At 41.0% G+C, this 21,725-nt stretch overlaps 1 protein-coding gene across 3 annotated transcripts in view; it reads right to left on the bottom strand.

Annotated features, from left to right (window-relative positions):
- TAF1B (TATA-box binding protein associated factor, RNA polymerase I subunit B) overlaps positions 1-21,725 on the bottom strand; it is a 73,364-nt gene that overhangs the window by 8,319 nt on the left and 43,320 nt on the right. For all 3 annotated transcript variants that reach the window (XM_045979145.1, XM_045979146.1, XM_045979147.1), the window contains exons 9-14: positions 9,905-10,052; positions 8,083-8,260; positions 7,492-7,538; positions 5,804-5,894; positions 1,729-1,799; positions 549-771 (exon numbers count right to left, since the gene is read on the bottom strand). In XM_045979145.1, coding sequence (XP_045835101.1) covers positions 549-771; positions 1,729-1,799; positions 5,804-5,894; positions 7,492-7,538; positions 8,083-8,260; positions 9,905-10,052 — 758 coding nt within the window. The remainder of the gene's footprint in view (positions 1-548; positions 772-1,728; positions 1,800-5,803; positions 5,895-7,491; positions 7,539-8,082; positions 8,261-9,904; positions 10,053-21,725) is intronic.

Below are 21,725 nucleotides of genomic sequence, written 5' to 3'. Positions count from 1 at the left end.
CCTGGGATCAAGCCCTGCATCGGGCTCTCTGCTCAGCATGGAGCCTACTTCCCTACCCTTCTCTCTGCCTGCCTCTCTGCCTACTTGTGATCTGTCTGTCAAATAAATAAATAAAATCTTAAAAAAAAAATTTAAAAGGTACGATGAAAAAAGTCCTTAAAGTCTAAAACCTTCTTCAGCCTTATCGGGATACTACGGACATAGCATCTGTTAGATTTAAAGTCTAAAACCTTCTTCAGCCTTATCGGGATACTACGGACATAGCATCTGTTAGATTTAAAGCGTGCGAAGCGTGTCGTGTAGTTATTACCACAGTAAGGTCAGCTAACACTTCCATCCCTAAAACCCTTGAACAAGACGCAACGTATAATTCCAATTTTCTTGACTGTAAGCCCAACATCTTCTAATTCTAACAAATAACCTATCCGGTTCTTATACAGTCAACTGTAATTTTATGTGATTTTTCAAATTAGGAAAGAATACTACTTCATGCCAAACTAGAGATTTCATGATGTTTTTTATCCCGTATTTCTGAAAGCATCACATACCTTCTACAGAATTTCTGGGTACTAAGCCAATAGAGTGAATTCTTGGTTGTCAATGACTGGCCTTTCTTCTTCAGGATCCCCTGGAGGCTATGGCCATGGAAACAGGTTCCAGCAGAGTCTCCTTCAGTCCAGTTGAACTGAAAACTTGAAGGACTTTTTTTTTCAACAGTTGGAGCTGAATCAGTCAGTGCGCTAAATTGTTTTTGTAGACTCACCACCATTTCTGGAAACGGAAAAAGGAAAGGAATAAAATAAAAACTAAAGTTAAACCACAGATGAGTTTACTTGTTAGCAATGTACTATGTTGGTTTCTTAGTTGGACAATTGCACCACGATAAAGGAAGAGGGTAACAATGGGGGAGATGAAACCAGTTGAGAACTGGGGAACTACTTAAAAAAGGTTAAAGTTGTGGGTACTAAGGGGGACATGGATTGCATGGAGCACTGGGTGTGGTGCATAAACAATGAATCTTAGACCACTGAAAAAAATTAAATTAAAAAAATAAAATCAGCAAAGGGGAACAAAGGTTAAATGGTAAATCTTACGTATTTTTACAATTAAAAAAAGAAAAAAAAATGAACAAGACACCGTACAGGCAATTCTCCAGAAAGAGTTCTGAAAGTCATAGAAATACAGGATGATTTCAGATTTTGGTGGGAAGTTAAGTTCTGTTTTGAAAAGTACAATGTTCCTGAAACAGATTCCTCTGGAGGTTTCTTATGGAGGAGGATGATTTCTTTGGATGGGCACTGGAACACTCATTTTTTTTTTTTTTTAAGATTTTTTATTTATTTACTTGACAGACAGGGATCACAAGTACGCGGAGACGCAGGCAGAAAGAGAGAGAGAGGAGGAAGCAGGCTCCCTGCTGAGCAGAGAGCCTGATGTGGGGCTCGATCCCAGGACCCTGGGCAAAGGCAGAGGCTTTAACCCACTGAGCCACCCAGGTGCCCCTTCACTGAAGAAGTAAAATAATCCCTTAGACACTTTTAAATTTATTTATTTAAGTAATCTCTGCACCTGACATGGGGCTCGAAACACAACCCCGAGACCCAGAGTCGCAGGCTCTCTAGACTGAGCCGGTCAGGTGCCCCGAGGCACTCACTTTTCAGGAAATCAAGATATTTAGCTTTTCTACAACAGTACAGCTAAATGGCGTTAAGAGAAAATGCAACTCACCTCTTCTTTTATATACCACTGCTCTGTCAATGGATGAGTGGTAGAGTGGCTTTTCGCTTTTCCACACATACCTGTCCGAGGCAGAAAAACGTTTGGAGCAGGATGGAGAAGAAACGGACCTAAACACATTTCAGAGATGCTTCTCTGAAGCAACATCTGAAATCCCCAATGCTCCGTGTAAGGGCTCAGCCTTAGAGCGACCCACGGACAGGCCTCAGGTCACAGATGCAGGCAAGGAGCTCTGAAGGGGACGGCAGGCCAACAGAAGGGTGTGCTCATCCCCAAAGCCTCCCAGATGTCATAAGGTCGTGAAGATGATGTTACAAAAATGTAGAAATGGTTTCTCTCGCTGTAAAATTCTCTTGCTGTCTGTTCTCAGAAAGAGAATCCACCACCTAAGAAACAACTTCCTCCTTGCCCTTGCCCAGCTGCCCAGCTCCCCCTCTGCTGAGGATTAAACCAGAGGTACGTCTGGTAATGGATACGAAGTGAACAGCAGGCACCAGTCTTCTGATATAAAGATGTAATCGATGTTAATAATGACAGTTTTCCTGACAATTATGTGTGAACTAAATTTTAATGAACATACCACATTTAAAATATATCAGAGAACTTGTCACTGGACCCTACGGTAAAGGTTTGTGATTCTTTCAGATAATCTTTTTTAAATTTGTTTTCTTAAACAATAAATGTAACGATATACTCAAGGTAAAAAAAAATAAAGAAGTTCCCTAAATAGTCTAATCCCAATGGGTGGATAAACCCACTATTAAAAATCTCTTGCAAATACCTAAGCTAGACAGATTTTCTCATGCATTTATAATGCCTATGCTGGTGGCAACTAGGGCAGTACTTCCTTGGGGCCATATGACCAGAAAACGGGAAAAGTGATCTAGAATAACCTTCTGTGCAGATACTCCTTCTTTACAAATGTATTTTATTTTGCTTACTTCTTCCCCAAATCTACAAAAAACAGAGGTTTTCACAAAGTCCTAATGTTTTCTGCAGGAATTCTGCATGCTTCTCTCCAGTCTTCCCACAGGATTTTGTTTCCCAACTATTAAAGAGTCAGGTATAAAGTACGTACAAGTCCATCATGTTCCGCGTGCGGCTCTGCTGACTCTGGCAAACAACAGTCCTGTGACGACCACCAGGGTGAACGCGCAGAGCAGGCCCATCAGGCCGAAAGTCTCTCATGCCTCTTAATAGTCAATCCCGCTCCACGCTCCCAGATCCCTGGCCTTAGGTAACTACTGATATGTTTTTCCATCCCTGCAATTTATAGCCTTTCCCAGAAAGTCACATAAAGGGACTCATACCGTAGGGAACCTTTTGAGACTTTCTTTGAGCATAAAGCATTTAAGTCATTCATATTGTCGGATGTGGCAGAAGTTTGTTCCTCTCATTGCTGAACAGTATTTCGCTGTACAGATAAACTCCGCTTGGTTTATCCATCACCAGCTGAAGGACGTTTGGGTTGTTGCTACTTTCTGACCACTGTGAATGAAGCCACCAGGAACACCCGAACAGGGATTTTTACATGGAGCTGCCATTTCACTTGGGTAGAGATGTAAGAGCGCGAACTACAGGTAGTGTAATAAATGTATGTCCAACTTGATGAGACCCTGTCAAACTTCCAAAAGGGCTGCACCATTTTAAATCCCACATTAGGTATGGCCAGCTTTTTTTGCTCATTTCACTTTGTTTTTGACCGTTCTAACTGGTGTATAATGATCCCTTACTGTGGTCGGAATCTGCGTTTCCCTATTAACTAATGACATTGAGCATCACTTCAGAGTCTTCTTTGGTTCAAATCTTTTGTCCATTTGAAAACTGGGTGTGTGCTCTTCCTGTGCGAGAATTCTTTACTCTGAACGCGAATCCTGTACCAGCTACGGGACGCGCACTTATTTCCTCCCATCGTACAGCTTCTCATTCTCTTAACAGTCTTCCGAAGAGCAGCTATTCTTTCCTCTGATGAAGTCCAATTTATAATTTTTTCTTTTATAAATCATACTTTTGGTATCATATCTGTAAAATTTTTGCCTAACCCAAAAGGCTAAGAAGATTTTCTGCAATGTTTTCTTCCATGTTCCTCCCAACATCCTCTCCATGACAACTGGAAGTCATCAAAGCAACCTCTTAAGTGGTTATTTGGTTTTCAACTACTGTTTATTGATGTTTTTCATAACCTCCTACATAGGGACCCATACTTAGCTACGGAAAATGCTTTAATAACTTTCATCTAATAATATGGAAGGTGATGTTCAGAGTAACAGGAGAAAAAATTACCAATTAATGTCAACAGTGGGGGTGGAGTAGGGGGAAACAGGCAGGTAACAGACCGCACACACAAGGGCTCTGTGCCGAAGCACTAGTCAGTAGTGATTTACATGTGGGATTTCGCTTAGCTCAAATCACCTACTCCATACAGAAGGATCTTGGTGGTGTATCCCCTGGACAATCTCTTCCCTGAACCCTGGTCTCTCCCGGGAAGATGCCATTTTGGAAACAGATATACTCTCTTTGGTCATTAAACTCCCCTAACGTACCTAAAAGTCAGTAAGTCTAAGATGTGTAACTAAAGGCTAAAATATCAATCTGGGCTCCAACAGCCATATCTGCAGTGTAAACTGGTGCTTGGCTTGAGCTAATGAATTCCTAGTTACCACTGAGATGCCTGAGTGGCAGGGTCACTGAACCCCTAGCCTGTTGGTATCAGCCAGGACAGCCCCTGCTGGCCCCACAATTAGGCAGGCCCAATGACTGGTACTCCCAAGATAACCTAAGGCAACAGAATGAACTTCTGTTCTTCCTGATACTCTTGTAACCACTGAGATCCAAAGACCAAAGAGACATTCCTTCTCTGACAAAGAAGAGGAAGGACCCGGTTTCCTGGGCACCCACAGGCTGTCAGAGTTCACACCCCACCTCTTTTCTTTCATCATTGTGCATCAAAAACCCGAACAGTGAGAAACTACTACCCCTCTCCCCTTTTTGGCAAGGATCCTCTTCCCCACAGTGCTTTATTCATCCCCGTAAGTCTGTTTCTCTATTTAAAAGCTCTCTTAAATGAGGAAAAATAATGCAGTTCTACCTGTGAAAACTAAAATTTAGTTCTTATAGCACAAAGCAGGCGTTATTATCCCTATTTCATTGTCGAGGAACCTGGAGCTGAGCAAATTAGTTTAACTAATTCTAGGAGCCTTGATTTTTCTCAAAGTATATACAATTAGTTGATCAATTGAGTATTAATATAAATTTACATAAGATACAGAGACGTTAACTTTTTTTCAAAGTCTTGTAAAGACTCAAAGTTCTAAAAACAGTTACCAAACTGTTCAAATCAGAGATCAACAGAAATATACTCTATATTATGTAAGATATAGTGTCTATGAAAATTGATAAGCAAACTAAATTTCAGTGCGCCGAGGCTGAGAAATCAAGTAACTTGCCCAGGGTTACACAGCTAGTCTGTACTGCAATCAGGATTCAAACCCAGAATGGTCTGTCTCTACAGCTTTGCTCCTTCCACGCTATCACCATGAACCTACATCAGAACGAGAGTTCAAAGTCAAATGATGAGAGTGACTCAATTAAATATCCTGTTTTTGTGCTTTCCTGTTTTGCTTTTTGTAGGGATTTTTATTTGGAGTACATTCCAATTACGTACATCACAAGCTGATACTTGTAATCTTTGTAATATTGGAAAGCAGACAGGAAATGATCAACTTTGAGAAAAGGGAAGGAGGAAGAATATTAGAAATGTAGGTATGACTCATGCAAATTATAAAAAATTAATAACTAAGTACAATATGGTACTCTGGATTGGAACCTGGATTGGAAAGAGGTCATTAATGGAAATAATGATGAAATCCAAATAAAATCTGGAGTCTGGCTAATAGTAACACCAAAAAAAAAAAAAAAAAAAAGTCGGTTAGAACACAGGGGCTAGTAATTCTAGAAAAAATGTCATAATGCTAAGTAGTCTAACTGCTGAAACTTCAGCGTTCAAATATAAGGTAAGAGACTTGGAAATCAAGCAGGTAAACGTAAACCAGAGGAGACAACATACTTTGCCCTGGCTTCTTCCCACTTCTGCTTCTTCTCATCAACAGATTTCTTCATAACTTGGTACCATTTTCTGAAATCAAACCATGGCTTATCTGAAAGAAATGCAATTCATGATTAGTAACCAAATAAGTCACATTATAACCGTATACATTATTCACTGGAGTCTTCATTCTTTGGTATAACTAAACATTATGGAGTCAGCATTATGGGAATTAGGGAGTCACTGTCTCCACACCTTAACATGACTCTTGAGCAGTCCACCACGGAGTTCCTATCTATACTGTGGCCCTACCTAGATGATACTAAAACCATTTATGTATTTATTTATAGACATGGGGAGTATGACAAGGGACATTAGAAGACACCTTGGTCAACCTTTCACTCTGAGTAGAAGCTGACATAAAGCGATGTGTAGAAAGAAGTATTTAGCATATATTCTGGAAAGAACTCACAAATTGATTTCTACCACTAAATCCAAGCTCCTAAAACCAATGAGCATATATGTGAAATCTTGGGAAAAAAAAAAGTAAAACTCTCAGAAACAGTAGTTTCTACTCTAACAGAGTAGAAAGTATTTCCCAGGGGCTGGGGGGTGGGAGATAGGGAGAGGTTGGTAAAAGGGTACAAAGTTTTGGCTCTAAGACAAGTAAGTTCTGAGAACCTAATGTAAAACACGGTGACTATAGTGGATCACAGTGTATTATATCAAGGAAATCTACTAAGGGACTAGGACTTAGATGTTCACACACACACACACACGCACAAGATTAAAATGTGAGGTGATGAATGTATAACCAGATGAGAGAATCCTTTCGTAGTACATAGCACAAATCATCACAAGATGCACGTTAAATCACTTAACAATTTTTGTATGTCAATTATACCTCAATAAAGCTGATTAAAAACACAATGACTGTAAATCCTAATGAGGGAACTAAGAAACTAGAATTGCATTTAAGAATTCATACACCTACCCAACTTCACTGAATTGCTCTTAGGCCAGACACTGTGTTTTAGGCACTAAAGATCCATTAAAAAATTAAAAAAGAAAGAAAGATATGATCCTTCCCTTGAGAAGCTATAATCTACCTATCCTTCTACCATTTATGTTGGGCCTTACTCCATGTCAGCTGTTCTTAGCACTCTACAGACACTGGCAATCGAACTGGGACAGACATATTTAGTGTACCAGTTCTGATTCAGTGTGCTGTGGCAGGAATGATTAGTTCTGATCTGCTAAGTGGTAAGGTCGGGAGTGGGTGTGAAGAGAAGGTAGAATCTTGAAGAATAAAGGCACATCTGTCAGGGATTGGGGGAGCTAGGGGTAAGAAGGAAAGCATTTCAGGTAGAAGAACCAGCATAAGCAAAGGCTGAGGCATCACAACAGATCGTACAGTCAGGGAACTGCCAGGATGCTCTCAGTCTAGCACGGATAGGGAGGAGTAGCCAGGAATAAAAAAACAGGCTGGTCTTTACACATCGCCGGGAATCACCGAAGTTTAGGAGCCTAGATGTATAATTGGATAATTTATATAAAGAAATAATTCTGGTATTAGGCACAATTTACATACACGTGTTTGTCTATGTGTACGTGTATATTTTTCAAAGTCTTCCTTACATTTACTGTATCTTCTAATCCATCACTTACTTACAATCACTCTGAATTTGAATGACAAAAAAATTAAGTACCTTCTTTGTTCTTTTCATTATATTTCTCGGCAATATTAGACAAAGTCCTGGAAAAACCACAAAGCACATCAATTTATTTGGAAGTCACTTACTTGAAGACAGTTAAAGACTAGAAAAATATAGACTAGCACTTGAAACCTATGCTAACTTTTAATGGAGAAGCAATCACTCTACACACTGCCATTGTTTATTGGCATTTGGGAGGAGTGACACTTTTAAGTTGCGTTGACTTTCCGAAATAATCTTTGAAGTCGCATAGCGCCAAGAGCCTAAAGACATACAGATAAACTGCTACAAGATTCTTTAGAATTTCTGTATGATTTAATGTCGGGAATCAGTGAAGCAATGAGAACACATGTATCTACTTAGAAAATAGGAACACAACATGAGACAAACAACTTACTAAGGTAGAATTAACTCTCTGACAACTAGCTGAGTCAAAATTCATGTAGGAAGTAATTGTTGGTACTAGTCAGTGTTCTGCAACTGAAAGGTTCCATTTTATCTTGAGATAATATAAGGATTCCTGTATTCCGACTAATTAGGTAAAAACAGTATAATTTTTTCCTCATAAAACTGACATACACTCACCATTCTAAATTGTCATCCAATAAAAAGAGCAGTTTCAACACTATGACAATGACAGCGACGGCCTGTACATCGTATTTAACAGTTTTTGCCATTTTAGCTATAGGATCAAATGTCAGAAAATCCACTTCTCCTATTCCAGTCATTTTTACCACTTGGCAGGTTAAATCATTCATTTCATCTGTTGAAGAACAAAAGAGTAAAATGTGAATTAATTCTTTGCCTAACTAGACCATACCAATGTGTACCTCTGTAAGATAAGCTCTATTATCCTAAAACGGAATAATGCTAGAACTGAGGGAACACATTTTGTGAATAAAATAAACCAAAAAATGGTATCTGTATAGAAAAACAAATGGTAGAATCCTGGCAAGGCCTTTTCCAAGTTGGACTTCATAAAACATCTACTATGTATAGGACACATTCTGGTACCTAACACACAGCCACACACTCGTTTTCTACCATTTCCTACAACTCCCTTGTCTGTGTTCTACAGCAATTTGCACTTGCCGAAACAAAATCCCCTGTAAGACCAAGAGCTTCTCTAGGAATGCACACTAACCTGCCGGCTGGCACCCTAGGAGCCTCCGTGCACATTAAACTTGAGGTACTGCTTTCCCAAGGAAATCATATGGTCGGTTTAGCCTCTATTATTCAAAGCTCAATAATGTGGCACTTGGCACCAGAAAGCCTAGCCAGGGCCTATATATTTAGGTTTTCCAATCATTAGCTTTGTGATTCTGCATTAGTCACTTAACCTCAGTTTCTTCATTTGTAAAATGAGCTGTGGGAGGATAAACTGAGATTAAATGACATAAGTGAATGTACGTTGAAAACTCTCAATTACAAAGCAAATTTCTTTACTCACTAATCTAAGTACAAGATGTACAATATTCTATTTTTAAGTGAACAGCTAGTATTTATAAGAGCACAGTCAACTGTACTGAATCAAGTAGCATTTCCTACATGCTTTCAGTCGCCATGTCCTGTGGACTCCACTCTCCGTCCAACGGCAAGCACGGGAACCAGACACTCGCCATGAGCCAGCGTGTCAGTTACATTCTGGTAATCCCTTGCGGTCCTTCCGTTACCTACTATTACATTTGTGTGTGTATGTAATATATACAGACCCTACCACACATTTATACTTATTTTTATCATTGGAGTTATACCATACCTACAAACACAGTTTTGTATATTGCTTTCTTCATTAACATACGCATTTTCCTTCCCTATTAAAAATATATCCAACTGCATGTTTTATACTGCTCAAGCAATAGGCTAACCACACCATGTCTGTATTTTCTCTTTAGAATATAAGTCTTGAATTTCTCACATTTCTAGTTTTGCAAGAAATTCAGGACTGGGTTCCATTGGCAGATTCCACCTGGTGACCTGCGTCTTGGTATATTGTGAACAAGGTCTAGTGAGGCTCTCTCCACATTCCATGCTTCATCGCCTTAAAGAGTTCACTATGATCCTGCAAATGACCAAGCACTGCCTTCTTTTCGGGGGGGGGGGGGGAGCATCCAGCTCGTTAAGAACACATACTGGAACATTTGTTACTTTCATTGCACTCAGCAAACTTACTGTAAAAACCAAGCGTATCCCTCACATCAAAACAGAATTCTTTATTTCTGAACAAGGTCCTTTTAACCTTTTCAGGTGGCCTGAAATATTTTAGGAAAGGATTCTGAAATTAAGCATCATGTTAAAACGGACCCTGTCAGGAGGCTCTAACTGTCCGTGATCTGAGAGGAATTCTCTATTTTGTTGTCATTTTACAAGGCTGTAAAGGCTTCCTCACCGCATACACTACACTTACCAGGGAGATTGACTTCCATCAAGTACTTCGTACACAAGATATCTGGGTGAAGATAGCAGTCTTCAGTTACATCTGGAAAACGTGGCAAATCTAAGAATTGGGCAATTTCAATCATTTTTTTATAGATATCCTCATAGGTAGGCCAAGACTGAAATAAAAAATAATCAAGGTAGCAACTTTTGCAACATAAATTATTTTTAAAAATATTTTCTAATTTTAAAGGTAATATGTATTTGCTGAATGAAATTTGAAATGTGGAGAAAAGCATTACGGGGAAACCACCCATAAATCCCTAATACCCTAACTTAGCAGTTTACAACAGTGGTAACGCTAAATTAAAAAGCCACTAAAATTCCATTTGGCTCATAAAACTCTTACTGACCTTCCCCATGAGAGAAGGAAAGCATTACGTCGTGCCAGTCACAGAAGAACCAGGGAAGGGACAAAGCTGTGACCTAAACTGAAGTTCCAGAGCCCTCACTGGAGCTCTACTGCACGACGTCCCTCTCACACTCCCTCACCACACCCGTCTCATTCACCTTCAAGTTCAGGTCTAACAAACTCAGTTCTCTGTTTCACAATATTCACAACCTTCTATGTGGGAGCTAACACCAGGACTTAAGTCTAAGAGTTGAAAATAACACAATTCAACTTCATATTCTCCCTTAAAACCACATAAAAATTTTTATAGAATCCAGGAAAATCTATTAGCTACTATGAATAAATTGATTCTGTTCACTTAAAGATCACCCCTGTAGTTGATCTGGTATGCTATTTTTAGGTTTGCAATTCATAAACACCCTTGAAATTAATATTACAGGGCGCCTGGGTGGCTCAGTGGGTTAAAGCCTCTGTCTTCATCTCAGGTCATGATCCCAGAGTCCCTCTCTCTCTCTCTGCCTGCCTCTCTGCCTACTTGTGATCTGTCTCTCTGTGAAATAAATAAATAAAATCTTTAAAAAAAGAAATTAATACTACATATAATTTTTCCTCACTTCCTCATCCATTCACATAAAAATATTAAATTTAGAGTCACTCAATGCAAACAACTTTGGGAAATGTAAAGATGAATAAAACAATGCCTTCATGTGTAAACCTGGCGATTCACAGACCTGTACCCCTGGGGATAAAAACACATTATATGTTTATAAAAAATTTTAAAAATTCATAAAAATAAAAAATAAAAAAATAAAAAATAAAAATACGTACTCTAAAAAAAAAAAACAACAAAAAACCCCACAATGCCTTCAAGGAGTTTATAACCTAGAAAGGGAGATAAGGTATACAAAAATACAGTATAAAAGAGAGAATTATCAAGTACCTCAAGTAAGGCTTTTTTTTTTCTTATATGGCTTATGGAGTCCCAGAAAAACTAACACTTCTCATATGGTGGGACCCTATTAAAATTGGGCCTGAAGACACACATTTTGGCTACCTGTTTGGCTGTATTAAAGTTGCTCATGTGGACATTCTGTGGCAAGGCAATTCTACCCCTAGCTACATATCCCCAACAGAAATGTGCATGATGTCTGCGGAAAGGCACGCACTAGAAGGTTCTTAACAACACTATACGTAAAAGCCCCAAGCTGGAAACTACCCAAACGCCATTAATGATCGGTAAATTTTGACAGAATCTCATAATGGAACACTTCATGGCCCGGAAATGAACGCTCTGCCGGCAACAACATGAATGAATCTTCAAAACATCACGTTAGAAAGAAAGAAGCCAGATGCAGAAGAGAATGATTCTCGGTATATAACGTAGAAAACTCAGCGACCTCGCAAGCAGCTTCTACAGAGTGAGAAAGGAGCACTGAGGAGGGGGGAAGCAGTGCTGGGAGGGGCGCCGGGGGGAGCTCAGGGGAGCGGGTCATGGTCATGGTGTTTCTCCCTCTACCGATTGGTTCTGGCTGTGAAAATTCACCAAACTATGTACATATGCAACACATTCACTTTTCTGTATGTCTAGTTCACCTCAAAAAGTGGCAAGAAAGGTAATACCAGTTTAGAAAACCACTTTGTGTGACACAAATACTTCATACATCGCCTTGTAGGAGGAATCATCGAACCGGCGTATTCAGAGTTGGAAACGCCCTAGAAGTCTACGGTCCAACTTTACAAAATCCCGAGCAGGCAGATGTCTGGCCCTTTTTACAAATGTCCAGGGCCAGGAACTCAATATCTTCCCCGAAGTTAGGCTATTCCATTTTTAACGGGTTTAGTCATTAGAAAGTTCTTCTGTGTTCTAAGTAAAAAGTTCCCCAATTTGAGCCAACAGTCAGTTAAAATCGGCCCAGCTGCTTGTGAAAGTGCTGCTGTTGAATCGCGCCTTGCCCAGCTTCTAAATGTGCGAGTGCGTCTGGAGATGACTAAAGGAATAAATATTTCTCCGGTAAATTTTACTTTGGTAAATTCAGCTCATACGCAATTGTAAAGCAAAGGAAATGCTTTGCATTATAAAAGATAATCATACTGTTAATTTCTAGAAATTATAACTATGCTTGATTCTACTTTGCCTGAAGCTACAATCTCGTTTGTATTATATTTTGAGTTTAATAGGAAAAAAGGCCTTTGGTTTAGGCCGTATTATTAACAAGTGATGAACTGTAGCTGAAGGCTACGAAGTAAATTTCTGTCAATCCGAAGTAGCAGTGTTGCCTTTCAATCTTTTTTAAAAAGTGTTGAAATAGAGTGACTGTAGTTGCACACTAAAATACTATAAACTGTATTCTAATCTGTGAATTTAAAAATGAAAAAAGGAAAACAAATTCTCAGTGAACTTTGGGAAGAAGTGGTCTTTTTTCTTTACAAAATGAATTCATTCAGAACGCTGGGATGGAGTGGTGAACAAACGGGCTTCATTTTGCACAAGATTTGAAGCATCTTTTCCAGTTAAAATAGTTTTGACATTGCTGACAAGATTTATGGCAACTCTAATCCTTTCAAATAATGGAGGTCGGAGATGTGATTAAGCACTTCTATCTGCAAACGAAATAAACACTTTTCCCCTTAGAAAAATAATCACCTCAAAAAATCAATTTACTGTATGATAAACTCATGACTAGTAATTGTAAGGCCCCTGATGAAAAGGAATCTGGTAAACTTCAAAGATTTAATATATTTCCAACGTCCACGCTAAAAGCTGGTTTGTCAAACTAAAAGTCTGGTGACAAACAGGCTACGATTCTTTCATGTATGAACTGAGGAAGAAATAACTATTAAGTATTAATAATGCAAGTCTACCGATTTATATTATAGTTTATAATAAATTCTAGATTCTCCTAGTCTCAAGTTAGTACAGCAGACTTCACTTTTAAAATTTTCATTTATTTTTAAAGACTTTTCCTTTTTGAGTAACACTGAAAACCTTTTCTTTTAAAAGGTGGCTACAGGGTTTTCAGGGCGCCTGGGTGGCTCAGTGGGTTAAGCCTCTGCCTTTGGCTCAGGTCATGATCTCAGGGTCCTGGGATCGAGCCCTACATTGGGCTCTCTGCTCAGCGAGGAAGCTTGCTTCCACCTCCCTCTCTGCCTACTTGTGATCTCTCTCTCTTTCAAAGAAATAAATAAAATCTTAAAAAAAAATAAAAATAAATAAAAGGTGGCTACAGGGTTTTCAAGATCATCCTACTTATTTTTTTTACCAACCTGCTATAACTGTTACACATATAAGCCGACTCCCATTTTTATACTACTACAATTCCATGATGGATGTGATCTGATTATAAAACTGCGTGATTACAGAAAATTTATGAGACATAAAATACTATAATAAAGACAATAAGAACTGCTCATAACTTAGAGAAGGCCACTGTTAGCATGTCGGAGGACTCTTCTCTCAGCCCTTCGGGGCAGACCCACATTTATAACACTGGGATTTCAATTCGACACCCTCTTGGACACTGCCACTGGAACACCTTCCCACGGTGCCAAACGTACGTACGCCACACTGAGTTTTTCATCTCCCATACCCCTGAATTTTATCCCTCCATCAAGGTTCCTTACCCCGTCACTAAAACCAAACACTTAGGAATCATCCTTGGCAGCTCCGTTTCCTTGCGCACCACAAGCACCCGGACTGTTTGCCTCAAAGCTGGGTCTGGAATGCTGTTGTTTCTTATCACATCTACAACCACCCTCCTACTCTAAGCCTCCATCATCCCAGACTAGACTCCCAGCCAAACAGTAGCCCCAAAAAGCTCCCCCCTTTAAAGCACTAGCTTCTGCCACTTTAAAGCTACCACCAAGAGTGATATTTCAAAATGCAAGTCTGGTATGTCACTCCTCTACGAAAATCTAACAGTCTACCTCGCTCTTAGGCTAAGCTCCTGTCTGAGAACCAGTGTACAAACTGTATTAGTTGGACATGGTTTTGTCTCCTACCCTTTTACTTAACATTTTATTTTGCGAGTATTTTCTACTGTCAGGAGATAGCCTTTGAAAGGGTCATTTTGAGTGACTGGAAAATACTCCCCTCTATGAACCCATCACTTCCTTATTATTGGACATCTGCGTCAGACACACATCACATGCACACATACTAAGCAGCTATTAAAAAGCGTTTTCATAGGCTGCTCTATGACGTAGGATAACTTTCATGAAAAAAGCGCAGTACAATTCTGAGTTTAAAAAAAGCAAGAGAGGGGTCCCTGGGTGGCTCAGTGGGTTAAGCCTCTGCCTTTGGCTTGGGTCATGATCTCAGGGTCCTGGGATCGAGCCCCGCATCGGGCTCTCTGCTCAGCAGGGAGCCTGCTTCTCCCTCTCTCTCTGCCTGCCTCTCTGCCTACTTGTGATCTCTCTCTGCTAAATAAATAAATGACAATCTTCAAAATAAATAAATAAATCCATTAAAAAAAAAGGCAAGAGAGAAATGTGTATATAGTGTTCAAGACTAATTTGGCAAATAAGACTATGTACATTTAAATGAGACAATCAAAAATACCAATGTTAAGTATTAATGGCATCCATGAGTAATTGGATTGTGGGTGATTTTTACTTCCTTTTTTCTACATTTCTTTTAATCACTCTAAAAGTATTCAAAAACGTATTACAGTGGTCTCAAAATCACATATATAATTACCATATGACAGGGCAACTGCGCTTCTGTCTGGATGCCCAGAGCTGAAAGAAGGGCCTCTAACAGGTATTTGCACACTAATGTCCACAGCGGCATCCTTCACTATAGCCAAGGGTGGAAGCAACTCAAATGTCCACGGATGAATAGATCAACAAAATGTAGTATATACACACAATGGGATAGTGTTGAGCCTTAAAAAGAAATGTTCATTTCTGAGACACGCTACAACATGGAGAAATCTTAAAGACATTATCCTGTGGGAAATAAGTCTGACATAAAAAGACAAATATGGTGTTATTTCACTTACATGGAGTCAGGTTCACGGAGACGGGAAGCAGAATGGCGGACCTCAGGGGCTGGGGAGCAGGGTGCAGTGGGGAGCTGGGGTTTCACAGGGACAGTTTCAGTTTGTGAAGATGAAAAGGGTCTGGAGGTGGACGGTGGTGGCGGTCGCACAACAACGTGAATGGACTTAATTTCGCCAAACCGCGCACTTAAAAATGGTTTAAATGGTTTTACATTATGTATATTTTGCCACCATTCTTTAAATGATTTTTTTTTAAAAGATTTTATTTATTTATTTGACAGACAGAGATCACAAGTAGGCAGAGAGAGAGAGAGGAGGAAGCAGGCTCTCCAATGAGCAGAGAGCCCGACGCGGGGCTCGATCCCAGGGCCCTGGGATCACGACCCGAGCCGAAGGCAGTGGCTCCAACCCACTGAGCCACCCAGGCGCCCCTTTAAATGACTTTTTAAAAAAAGATTTTATTTATTTATTTGATAAAAAGAGCAGTAGGCAGACAGGCAGAGGGAGAGGGAGCAGCTGGCCCTCCGCTGAGCAGGGAGCCCCACGCGGGCCTCGATCCCAGGACCCTGGGATCACGACCTGAGCCAAAGGCAGACGCGTAACCGACTGAGCCACCCAGGAGCCCGTGCTCGTCCCTGCCACAATTCTTAAAAAGTATAAAAGAGGAACCTAAATAACATCTGTATAGAGGGAAAAAACCCACAACATATTAGAGAGGTCATAATTAGAAGTAATAAAAAATAAAAAAAAATGAACATTATAAAAAAATCAACATATATAAAATCTACTACAAACATTCAAAATCTGTAACTACTTGCTAATATCTACCTTTATCACCTATAAAATATCATAACAAAAGAACCCTATGTCAGGGAGATGGAGTCTACAGAAATGTAATTATTAGACATGTAACACTCAAGTATGGGTTTGCCTTTCCCAGAAGACAAAATATACTGAGCAAAAAAGAAAACAGTATCTGCAGAATTGCTTGCTCCAGGTCTCTTTATACAGAAATGATTACTTAATGGTTCTAGTACAATTCCGAAAGGGACTGTCTTCTCAACGCCTCAAATGAGGGAAGAGTCAGAACAGAACGTGACCACTGCATGCCATTCCTGTCCCAGAGGACATCATCAAAAGGCCCAGAATGCTACCCTCTGCACCCAACCCCAACTGAAATGGGGGCCCAATTGTCCCTACAGGGCTTGGCTATGGACTAACCTCCCTATACATCTATCTGCTTCCACTCCAAGTAAGACAGGCTAGTCTGTAGGGCAGCAGAGCCCCAGCCTCAGGCAGGAGGCTAGGAGCACAGTTACACAGCACTCTTTTACAGGGTAAGACCACACTGAAACATTTTTTGTTCCTGTCCTGTTGTCCTCAGCCCAGAGGGGAATCAGGCTCAAATTTCGACAGGATTCTAAAGCACGGGTAACCATCATATAATAATTACGGTAAAGATTTAATGGCTGTGTGTTACTATAGTCTTACTTTGACTTAGAAACAGCATTCGTGGGGCGCCTGGGTGGCTCAGTGGGTTAAAGCCTCTGCCTTCTGCTCGGGTCATGATCTCAGGGTCCTGGGAATGAGCCCCACATCAGGCTCTCTGCTCAGTGGGGAGCCTGCTTCCTCCTCTCTCTCTCTCTCTCTCTCTCTCTGCCTGTTTGAGATCTCTGTCAAATAAATAAATAAAATCTTAAAAAAAAAAGGGGGGGGCACCTGGGTGGCTCAGTGGGTTAAGCCGCTGCCTTCGGCTCAGGTCATGATCTCAGGGTCCTGGGATCGAGTCCCGCATCGGGCTCTCTGCTCAGCAGGGAGCCTGCTTCCCTCTCTCTCTCTCTCTGCCTTCTGGTGATCTCTCTCCGTCAAATAAAAAAATAAAAATCTTAAAAAAAAAGAAAAGAAACCGCATTCGTGTATAGAGCACACCCAAGGAGCGGGTCTCACCGAGGCTGCTGGTATTTGTACTGCATCTCCATTTGGTGTGCGGAATGTCTGGTGTATTCAAGTGGAATACGAGGACTACCAGAATCCTGTTTAAAACTCTGCAGGTGCAGTAAAGTATAATGGCATTTTGTTTGATACTGGCCCTTTGGTTATCTGACGTGTCTCATTCCACCTGGAATGTTTGTGCGACAAGATGGAAGATCGACAAAAGCGAGCAAGCGGCAGAGAGGGAAGGCTAGTACCGCCCGAAGCACCACCTGCACCAGAACCATGGCAAGACAGTTGTTAAAAATTCACATCCCGAGATCCCACTCCAGACTTAACGACTCAATCTCTGACATCCAGCTGAAGAACCTGTGCTTTCAACAAGCTCTCCAGGATATTCTGATGCCGGCACCCCACAAAGAATACAAGAAAACGCAGTGGCTTCCCACCCTCATTCTCCCTGCAGCCCAGCAGAGAGCCTCGGATGGCTTCAGTCCGCGAGCTTGAACGGAGAAGCGCGCCCACCACTCCGAGCGCGGTCAGGATACCGTGGGAGGAGAGAACAAAAGAAAACATCGGTCGGTTTCTGTTCCTGCTGTCTGGCAGCGAAGTGGGAGTGAGGGAAACTGAGAACACCTGTTCTGACCGCACTCCCCTCGGTTCCCCTCGGGGAGGTTCACACCGGCCACATCACTAACGAAGCCCGCGCTGCAGAAGGCCTGCAGGCTGACGGCGACAAAGCTAAGGGCAGCTGGAAGACTCCAAGACCTCCGCTCCCAGGTGCTTGAGGAGGAACTGACAGCTCTGGGGCAGTCTTTTTCCTCCTTCAACCGACAGGGACCTCGTTTCACCAAGGGTGGAAGACCGCTCCGAGGCAGGGTGAATCATCCTGGCAGAGTGCCACCCGGCGGGCTGGGCCACACCAGCATTACATCTTTTCTTTTTCCTCCTCCGGAGAGAAGACCAGAATGCTGCTGATCAACATTCAACAGGCTGGAGATGCAGCTCCAAACGAATCTGCAGTTTCCTTCTTATCCCTTCTTGCTGAGTGTAGTGAGGGATGACGAAATGCCTGCCTCTTGAGAGGACTTAGAAACACTGTCACCGGGCACAGCGGAATAGCACGTATGGGACATATTCCCTGTGTAGAAACTGCTCTGTGGGTTTAACACACGCAAACAGAAAGAAAATCAATACTGAAAAGATACATGTAAGTCCCAGGCAGACTGAGCAGTATGTATGACAGGGACACAAGCATGTCCAGGCCCAGCTTTGGTTTGAGCTGCGATCTGAGACCATAAAGATGGTCCCTGAAAGAAACCACATTTTTAGCTCATTCCACCAGACGGATGGCAAGATTTTTTGCTAGAAGTAAACGATGCTTTGACTCAGCACCAGACTCCAGAAACGAAAGTCATAAATAAAGCAGCAGAGGAGGCAGAGAGAGAAAAAAGGAGGAGTCATCTTTAAGTCAGTAAGTAAGACGAAGAGCCTGTCCACCGGGAGATGGGATCGTAACTCGGAAAAGGGAGATGGTGTGAAACACTAAAACTTAACTCGCACTAAAGCTCAACCTCTTCTTCTGAGCTCTGCTCTGCAGGGTGGGTAATGGCAGGAAGACTTAAGTGTTCCTGGCCCGCCTGGAAAAAGAAAACAAGTCACACCAATACCCTGTATTCCGTGTTCCATTCGGGTTGAAGTGTGTTCTGTCAATTTGTTGTCATTGGAACAGAGGGACTCACTTAAACACTAACAGAACAATTTACAGGAAAAAAGGAGGTCACCCAGGATAAAGGTTTAAGGGTCTTTCAAGCTCTTTTTGGGAGTGGTGGCTTGTTTTTAAGGTGCGCTCAACTTTCTAGAATAACAAAAACAAAACAAAACCGTCCCCAGCAGCCCACACACAAAACACTCCACCAGCATTATCTGCGCCGCCATCTCCTCGAACAATTGCACCTTTTGTCGTTTCTGCTGGAGGTACAGCTGCTGAAGAAGCCAAGACTTACTGCAGAAAGCGAAGACCTGGAAGGAGGGAAGAAAATGCTTCCTTTGTTAACAAAAAGGCATTTCCATTGAAAAGTTTCAACATACTGTGGAACAGTGAATGCACTTTTGTGAGCAAAGGCGAAGCGTACAATGAAGAAAAGCTGCCTGTCAATTAAATAAACAGTCATGTGAAGACATCGCAAACCTTCCCCCCTTTTCTTGAAAAAAGGAGGGGACAGGAGAGACGGAATGTGAACTATCACTAGACATGGCCAAAGATGTGTAAAAGGTAGAGCAAATATGACACAGAGGGCTTCTGGAGTGAGACACATTCATTTAATTACAATCGTAAGAAATCACAAAGTTCCTATGTTTTGTAAAAGACCACAAGGCTATAATAAATTCTTGTAGCATGCATTAAAAACGAAGGGCTTGGGAAAGCATTTTATTGAATTTCACAAATATTCCGGCGAGTTTATTTTCCTTCATGAAGCAATGCCTTGAGACAGGTAAGGACAAGCTAGAGTTTCTGTTACACAACAGCAGGCTCTGGTGATAAACCTGATTACAATACCCTGAGAGAGGTGAACTTCCTGCTTAGCTATTAAAAAAAAAAAAAAAAAGTACAGTGCCTCGCCCTTACTTATTCTTATGATTGTTTTGAAGCAAAGATTCAGCTGAGAAAAAGCTAATGCTACATGCACCTGTTAGTGCAGACTTAAAGCAAGACTTTTTATGACAACGGGAAATTAACAAGAAATAAAAGTAATGTCAGAAGTAATGACAAAACATGTAATATACGGTCTATGGAGGAAGGATAGATGATTTCCACATTATCATGATTCACAAAACAGTTCACTTTGCATTTTTAGTCCGCTGGAATTATCCTAATGGCTGCAATCTACCACGTAGTAACATAAAATACTTTTATGTTCAAAGTCTAGTCTGGAAGTCCGCAGTGAACACCTTATGTGAAATATGGTCTTGGTCCTGCGGATGAGACTATTTTAGAAATATGCCGTCCACTTGTACAAAGACAAACTTATGAACGAACACTAATTTATGACGGATAACAAATGAGGACTTGCCAACCAAATGGGGAATCATAATTTGTTTTGAGCCCAGGATGAGAGCTGGGAAAAACCTACTGGAGTCCCCCTTCTTAAGATTTGTCTGTTCTCCAAATACTCTCCTGATTGTAGCACACCTAATGTTCGAATTTCCCATACCTGTACTAACGAAGATTAAAAGCTATTTATCCAGAAAAGCAGATGATCCTCCAGTAGTTTCTATCTGATTCCGGGAGGGTTGTGTAACTATTTTTGCCACAGACTGACCTTTGTCGTTACCCAGTTTTCTTTGGCTCATGTAAAACCTAGGTCCTATCTCTCTTCTCCTGGGAAGCAGTGGTGAGGGGAGACCTGGGCTGAGCATGCCCGGTTCTGGGGGTACTCGCCAAGGATCAAACTAAGTCACAGACAATCCCCGTGAAATCACCAGTTTCACACAGCAAACATGAAGTATGAGTTTCCCAAAAGAAGTATCCTCAATGTAGCCTCACACATGTATTTTCTGACCAGGGTAATTCGTTATTGGTTTTAGTATACTGGTGAACAGCACAAATTAACCAAGGAGATTATATATTTCACACACTGGTTGTCATGAGTGATGCTGATATACCCCACAACTCACATCTCCAATGTCCTTGCTTATACATCCAAGTTACATCCCTTATACACTTATCGCTAAAATATTAGTAGAATGTTTTTTTATTTTTTCCATCAAATGGCACTATTTAATGGCCTCCTCATATTTTATGTAATAAATACATCTGAAAGTTTCCTACACTTAGGTGGGGAAAACCCCCCAATAAATCAATTTGGAATCTCCTGAAAATGAATTGCTTAAACTTACTATTTTTTAGCTCTTTCAAATCATTTAATCAATAAACACAGACTGAATTCTTTACCACGTTTACAGATTATATTAGGTCTTAAGGATAAAAAAATAGAAGCATTAAATACGGTTCAAAGAGTAGCTGGGGATGCGGGACATAGACAAACCCTCACACCACATACTGCCTTCTACTTCCGTTTTAGAGATTTCAATTGGACAACATCCTCTAGTTGCCTTTAAAATCTTGAAAGATGCAAACAATACATGTAACATACGTGTAATCTTGACACGTGATAATCAAGCGAACACCCATGAATCTACTACCTGACTGAGAACCAGAACGTGGGCAACCGCGCGGCATCTACTGGTACACACCTTCCCTCCCTCCCCCGCCACTCCCCTGCCCTCCCCCCTCCAGAGGTAGAACTAGTACCCTGAATTTTGCTCATCACAAACTCACTTTTTAAAAAACACTATCATACGCATGAACATACCTAATAGTTTACCTTCCCTTTGAACTGAATACAAACGCACCACACTGTGTGCACGTTTGTGAATCTTGCCTTTTACACGCAACAGAATGTAGATTCGTTCATGTTGCCGGTGGCTGCAGCTGTTTAATATAT

The sequence above is a fragment of the Meles meles genome, chromosome 15 (assembly GCF_922984935.1).
Source record: "Meles meles chromosome 15, mMelMel3.1 paternal haplotype, whole genome shotgun sequence".
NCBI lineage: Eukaryota > Metazoa > Chordata > Mammalia > Carnivora > Mustelidae > Meles > Meles meles.
This window is presented reverse-complemented; position numbering and strand designations above follow the sequence as displayed.